The 7,218-nt window shown below is 38.2% G+C and overlaps 1 protein-coding gene across 1 annotated transcript; it reads left to right on the top strand.

Annotated features, from left to right (window-relative positions):
• Positions 1 to 1,522: 1,522 nt before the first annotated feature.
• TMEM204 (transmembrane protein 204) lies at positions 1,523 to 1,774 on the top strand (the record flags this gene model as incomplete). The annotated part of the gene is made up of 1 exon (XM_010075815.1): positions 1,523 to 1,774. A coding segment is annotated over one exon (252 nt), but the record flags the coding sequence as incomplete, so codon positions are not given.
• Positions 1,775 to 7,218: the final 5,444 nt, after the last annotated feature.

The raw sequence follows: 7,218 nt of genomic DNA, 5'->3' as shown, positions 1-7,218 counted from the left end.
CCAGGTCCCTCTGCATGGCATCCCTTCCCGCCAGCATGTCGACCACACCACGCAGCTTGGTGGGGGTTATGTTTCCCCTTTTCCAGTCAGTGGGAATTCCAGTAGACTTTTCCATCTTCGTTACTAGTACTCTTTTTAGAAAGCAACTTGATACGATGCATGCTCAGGGTGTCCTCTTTCATGGAAAATGAACGAGCAGAGCTAGGTGTCACACCATGTTAGAGCATTGCCATGTATTGGGGAGAACAGTGTTTGCAAGCAGCACGGCTGAGAGTTTTCTCACTGGGAGAAGCACTGGGACTTCCTTGCTCTTCACTTGTTCTTTCCCATGAACTTAGGAAGATGGTATCTAGAAATCCTCTGGTTGTTTATGGGCCTTTGTTTATTCTGGTTGTTCATGAAGGGGTCCTTTTGTCAATGATACTTCTTGTATTATGGTGGTGGTTAAGGACGTGTGTAGGAGAACAAAGAGAAAACCTTTTTCTTGTTAGTGAGGTGTATCTGTCTCTTTGTATGTTTGTTTCAATCTAATCACATGTATAAATTACTTTTCTTTTAAAAAGCTAAAAATTAGTTTTATTTGAGTGTAGGGACCAGAAGAGAGACTAATACAATAAACAGAAGAGTAACTGTGTGCTTATCGATTCATTCTTCAGGGAAACTGCAGTAGGAATCAAGGAATACGGATTCTGCCCCTTGTTCTAATCCGGACCTTCTGCATGACTAGAAAAGTCCCCTCACCTCATCTCTGAAATAACATCACTATTTATCAGGGGTGTCTACCAAAAAGAATGTGGAAAATATTTTTTTCAGGTTTTTTGCAAATCACATGGTAACATCTGGATGGAAATGCTAGACAAGTGCAGCGTTATTACTCTAACAGTATGTGCCTTATAGGGACCTCACTGCTGTGCTTAAGGTTAGGAAGGAAATGAAAACCTTGCCTTTGGTAGCTTCTGAAGGCATGATATTACTCCTGCCTCATAACACTTTTTTACGGCATAGAAAAAGTAGGACCATAAAGTGCCATTTATTTCACCTTCCCTTTTTTTAAGCTTCTGTACATTTTAAAAAATTATTTCTATAAGATATTTAGCTATTCTTGCAGTTTACCATAGTGGCCTGCCACAAGCAAACATTTTAAAAATTCAGAATAAGTGTTCAGAATATTCTGAATAAAATTTTTTCATTATTATTATGAATACAGCAGTTTTCTATGTTGACAATGGGAATAAGAAGGAGGACATCTGTATAAGTGAGAAAACAGGATGGCGAAAAACCCACAACGTGCAATACAGCTAAGTGTGAGTAAGAAATTTAAATCAGAGTGAACACATTTAAACTTAACATTGAGACTCCATTTCAGGTGCTCAGTCTTTGCATATATCATCATGCCCAAATACGCCTTCAAGAACACACGCAGCACATCATAACAGGGATTGAAAATGAGTGTTGGCCTATGGTATCTTGCCCCTACAGAAATTCAAGAGAATAACTCACTGAAAATAATTCTCACATTCTCCTTGCAGGTTTTGTTCTGGTTATCGGTCTGGTGACTTTCTACCGCATCGGACCATACACCAACCTCTCTTGGTCTTGCTATCTGAACATTGGAGCCTGTCTTTTGGCCACGCTGGCAGCTGCCATTCTCATATGGAACATCCTTCATAGGCGTGAGGACTGCATGGCACCCCGCGTCATTGTCATTAGCCGTACCCTGACCGCTCGGTTTCGTCGCGGCCTGGAAAACGACTACGTTGAGTCACCGTGCTGAAAAGGTGGACTTGAAAGGGGAAAGATCTCCAAGGAGATCTGCATTGGAGTTGTCTTCTATAAATATATGCTATAATTTAAAACTAAGGGTTGAAAGACATCACAAAGCTCACTCCTGTGGGCAGAGGCCCTCAATTATTATTTGGATGGGCTCCATCTATATACATATGTATAAAACACATAATTTTATGTATATTATATTATATTGCCCTCTCCCCTCTGCTGTACAGCACAGAATGTTGGATTGTCAGAATCCTGACAGAGAATCACAGCTACGTGTCAGCAGGGTCAGCTCTGTCTGTAGCAGACAGAGTGTATGCAATAAGAACATAGAAAAGAGGCAACCAAACACGTCTTCTCTGTCTGCATCAAGTTATCCTGCTCCCTGATAATAATGTAAGAAGGTATAGGAGACCAGCAGCAACAGCTTTGGCATTATCAGGCAATCTGAGAAAGCAGAACACTCACTATAGAATAAGTGATGATTTTAACAGCTGTTTAAATTTAATGAATCTTTAGTGGTTCCATCCCCCCCTTCTCATTAGCTGCAACACCTGCTCCCCAGCCACAGCATAGCCCAGGCAGCTGAAAGCAAAAGCAACTCTACCCATTCTAATTGTAAAGTAAGGGAATCCAGAAGAATGAAGTTACATTTTTTTCAGACATTTCTTTTGTATCCCGAGACAAAGGTTTGGGTTTATCCTAGATATAAATAGACATGCCACTGGAAATGAAAAGGGTACGCAGCTACAAGAGGCCATACGTGTTGCTGAAAAAAATCTACTTCAGTGTTACAGTGACAGCAAATATCTACAGAAGAAGGCTACCTGGACTCCCTAATAATCACAGATGCTATTAATTTACATTATTGGGCTGAAATATCTGTTCTTAATAATTGTTTCCAAATTAATTTCTTTCCTTCCCAGCTTGCTTTAACAACTGCTGTGACACTTTCAGATTAAAGTGCTATGTCAGGACACCCAGCTCTGCCCAGCAACACTCAGAGGCACATAACACAGTAAATATTGGAGAATGAGACATATATACAGGACTTAAGCATGAGAATTTAAAAAAGACCTGACTGGTAACTTAATACGGTAATGAAATGAAAATAATTAGTACCTTTGGAATGAGGCACAATGTTTAAAAGCCTTACCCTGAGAAGTACACGAACTCACAAAGTCATGTGCACGTAACTTTCAGGAAGAAAAACAACAGGTCAAAAACATTTATGCAGAAATACTTAGGATACAGGAACTAGAGGCAATTACAGATGTTTAAAAACTCTAAGGATGCTACTCTGAGAACAGTTACTGACAGATCTGAAGGACCATCAGCTGTGAATGTTACAAATTCTTTAGGATGGTTGTGTCACTCCCAGCTGAGTATACTGCTTCTCTGTCATTATTTCCACCATACCTTTCCACACTTTGTTAAAATGTGATCATCAAGCTGGCTCTTGAGTTCTGTTCCGCACTCAGTTCTGATGTAATAAGAAACTCAACCCCAACTGCTGCTCTGCACCATGTTCAACGCAAGCAACACCCTGCAGAGACTGATGCTATAGAACAACTGCATTGTTCTAGGCGACCAGGGTAGAATATCAGAAAGCTGACAAAGACTTTCTTCTAGCAGTAGGTTTGTAAAAACCAGCTACGATTTGTATTCATTTGCCTGCATTACTTTCTGGAAAATCTTTTCTAGAAATAATATGCTATGATTAATTGCAGGGTTTTTTAAATAAAATATTGGAATATTTAAAATACATTATATTATTTCTTCTAATATTGCAATATCCATATTATAATAATGTACATTTAAATTTAAAAATCAGCTATGTGGTCGGTAAATTTGCCATATTCGATATTACTGTGATTATTTTAGATGTATAAATAAAGTTGTGAATGTTCATTTTCTTCTGGTGATAACGTGAGATTTTTGCCATTCAGACACAGAATAAGCTTGCTTGTTATCAATAATTTTTTTTGCCATTTAGTAAAAAAGAATCCACAGAGCTTCCAACGTCTTCCAGACAAAGAATAACCAGAGAATATATTAAAATGTCTGTAAGATAACGATATCTCATCTTGTTAAAGATGAAAGGGAGAATGAAATCAGAAAGGCAAAATGTAAGGAGAATTTAGGAGAATCATAACTTCATACAAACTTTTAACAAAAATAAACTGTACCTATAAAGAAATCCATACAAATAATGATGATACCTTTTTATCAGCTTGATAGATTTGAAGGCCTCATCCATGTCTCCAGCAGTCAGATAGAAGCTGAAGTTCAGCATGGCATCCTGGGTTGCCTTATCACAGTCTCCTAACCCAACGAAATCTCTCATGGGTCTTCTTGCAACCATCTGAGACATCTTTGAGCCAGACTCTGCTTGTCCTTTCTCAGCTTCTCCTGGCTACAATGAGAATGTTATCGTTTAGGGATCAAGTAGGTTGAAACTTCTCTGTATGTGTAATTACTTACATTATTTCCACTACAGTCCAAGTTTTCTATTTCTGCAGGACTATGATTAATAGTGACAACAACTGCAATGTTTCAGAACTTCCTAGAAAATGTCCCAAAATACGGAATGTCATAGAAGAGATTAGCATATTGTAATAAACAATCACAATACATCAGTGATAGTTTAGAGACTGGTAAAATACCACAGGAGAGGCAGTCTCCTATTATTTTAGTCACAATAATTGCTATTTTACAGAGCCTATTATTATAATTATCACTATGATAGCAACTATTCTTTGAAGTCCACAGATTTCTGGAGATGTCAGATAAACATTTCTCTAAGGTTAGTGTCTTCTCAAAAAGGAGTCTGTCATTCTGAAAGTTCTTTTATTCTTGCCTTCATGTGAAGCTTATGAATACTAAAGCTCAGTTCAAACCCTTCCCCATACAACTGGCAGTTCTGGAACCTCTGAAGCTCCAGTGATACTTTCACTAGTCATTGAAAGACAGCTCAAAGCAATTCAACCATTATTCAGAAAACGAATAACGATAAAGTCAATCATCAATATGAAATTATGTGTCTAGAGTGTAACATGGAAACTCACAAGCCAAACAGTGGAACATCATCTGAGTCAACAAATTTCACATATACACTACCCCAATTGTATAGTTACATGAGATAACTAAATATTAAGATTTACAGAAGCCAATTAAAAAAAATAGCTTTGTATTGCTATACTATGAAGGTGTTAGATACAGTAAAAGACAAATCAAAAGTGCAAATACATTTGACTACAATTTGAGGAATTTCTGGAAACAGGGCAGAAAAGACATTATAATGAATAAGGAGAAACCCTGGAATGAAACTTGGTCAAAGCAGGCTTGTTGCATCAACTCGACTTGGTACATTTAAAGCAGACTCTGGTCATATACTAAATCACGTTTCCAAAAGGAATTATTATATAACAAGTAATTAAGTCACTAAGATACACTAACCTACTGAGGGAAGAAAATGGAAATGAGGGAAAAGCAGAGAATGAAGGAAGAGGAGCAAAATAATGCAGATACTTACAGGTTTATAGACACATCCCCTCCGAAAAAACAACTAATGGCAGCAATATTCCATACAGAGTTAAAAAAAAAAGACAAGTAATATCAAAATAAAATAGCATGAGACATGATGGGGGGAAGGGTTCAAAGAAAGATTAGAAAATGCAGCAGATCACCTTTGACTTTTCCAATTAAGGGAAAAAGGAAAGCAAAATAAAGTGCAACTCTAAAAGCTAGGTTTGCACAGGAAGAGTGAGAACAGTCAGTTCTAGGGAAGGGGGCTAAATTGCAAAGTACTGCTTTGAATCTGTATTAAGTAGAAAAACATCTACATACATTCTCCCTGCTTAACACTGCTCCTAAACTACATGAAATTAGATGTATGTGATCACATTGGTCTGTCTTATTCAGAAAATTTAGAGGCTTAGAAGTCTCAATAAGTTCCTGCAGATTGTACAAAAATAAATGCCTCAGTAGAATAAACAGACTCTGTTAAGCTCCCCCTACTCGAAGGGAGCACTGCAAATCATCATCTTAACAGGCACTAAGAAACACAGGTCAGAGCTTAACCAGAAAACCAACCTGTAGGTAACTGGCTTAATTTCTTCGAGTATGCATGGTATTATTTACCTAAGATGCAAACAATTTTGGATTCATATTCAAGTTTAAGAAGTTAAAGCATGCATTCCTGGTATTTGCAGCACATAAGCATTTGATGACAGTACAAGATGAGTAGTCTTGCTCTTTGATATTCTGTGGGGATTAAGCTCCATTCCAACAAGGAAATGGGTTTCTTCTACTGAAGCTAGCAGGAGATGTCCCGTCTTAGGGCCTACACACCTACCCCTTCCTTGCAATAGGCGTGGTGACTACATAAAGTAGAAAGAGAATTCTTTTCACATCCCTTTTTCAGTTGCATTCCTTGGTAATTCCTGTGTCTCCTATGCTTGTGAGTGGCATGCAGTTTGCAATACCCATGAAAAGCCAATTCAGTACAATTTCCACAATACTGCCAAGTACACCCACGTTAGAATTATCTTTATGTCATTTCTACACGGGATGTAGCAATTGTCATTGCAGTTGCTCTACTTACCCCAGACTCAGCTGGGTTAAATTTGACCCCTACGCAGTGAAAAGTCTGAACTTACGGGAAGGGAAGGAATTGTAAAAGATTTCCTCACCTTTTTTGCAAAGTAATAATGTGGCACCTGTATGCCCAGAAGAAGCTGGTAGGATGAAGGCAATGGAAAGCTGTCCTGAAGCAAGAGGCCATGCTCTTCAGTACTGAAGAATGAGACAATCCAAACATCCATCTGGAAAAGGAAGCAAAGCATTGTTTTGGTTTTATGCTGCAATATCCTTCTTTCATTTTGTTTTTATTTTCCATATTCACTTGGCAGAACCTTCTCTTGAAAATAATATGACATACACATCCACACGCACACACCTGCTGGAGAGGGCAGAGCTGCACGCTTCCTCCCTGTAGTAAGTAGCCAATGACTCATTCTACGTTAGAGACCATGTTCCTACTGCACAGGGACCTCTGTCTCTGCCTTTCAGGAATGAACTTCACCAACAACAAAAAGGGAAGTTTCTGGCCACAGGTTGCTGCTCTAGAAATCTCTCTGACAGACCTGACTCAGGTCAAAGAAATAGTCCCAACTGTTTTCAACATTTTTTTTTTAAACTATATTATTTCTATCATAATTTCAGCAGCTCATTGACTTCTTTGAGTTCCCAGGGAATATACCCGCCATTTTAAAATAGTTTCTGTAACAGCTTAAATATTGGCCTGACTCAAGTAAAAATGAAGTATTTATTTCCAAATAAGTTAATTAGACTTCTCATTTCTTAAAGGATAAGCACGCAGTTAAAAGTTCTGTTGAATAAGAGCCAAAAGTAAGTTGCACTCACAGAATCACAGAATGTTAG

Source organism: Pterocles gutturalis, unplaced genomic scaffold (assembly GCF_000699245.1).
Source record: "Pterocles gutturalis isolate BGI_N339 unplaced genomic scaffold, ASM69924v1 Scaffold54022, whole genome shotgun sequence".
Taxonomy (NCBI): Eukaryota; Metazoa; Chordata; class Aves; order Pterocliformes; family Pteroclidae; genus Pterocles; species Pterocles gutturalis.
This window is presented reverse-complemented; position numbering and strand designations above follow the sequence as displayed.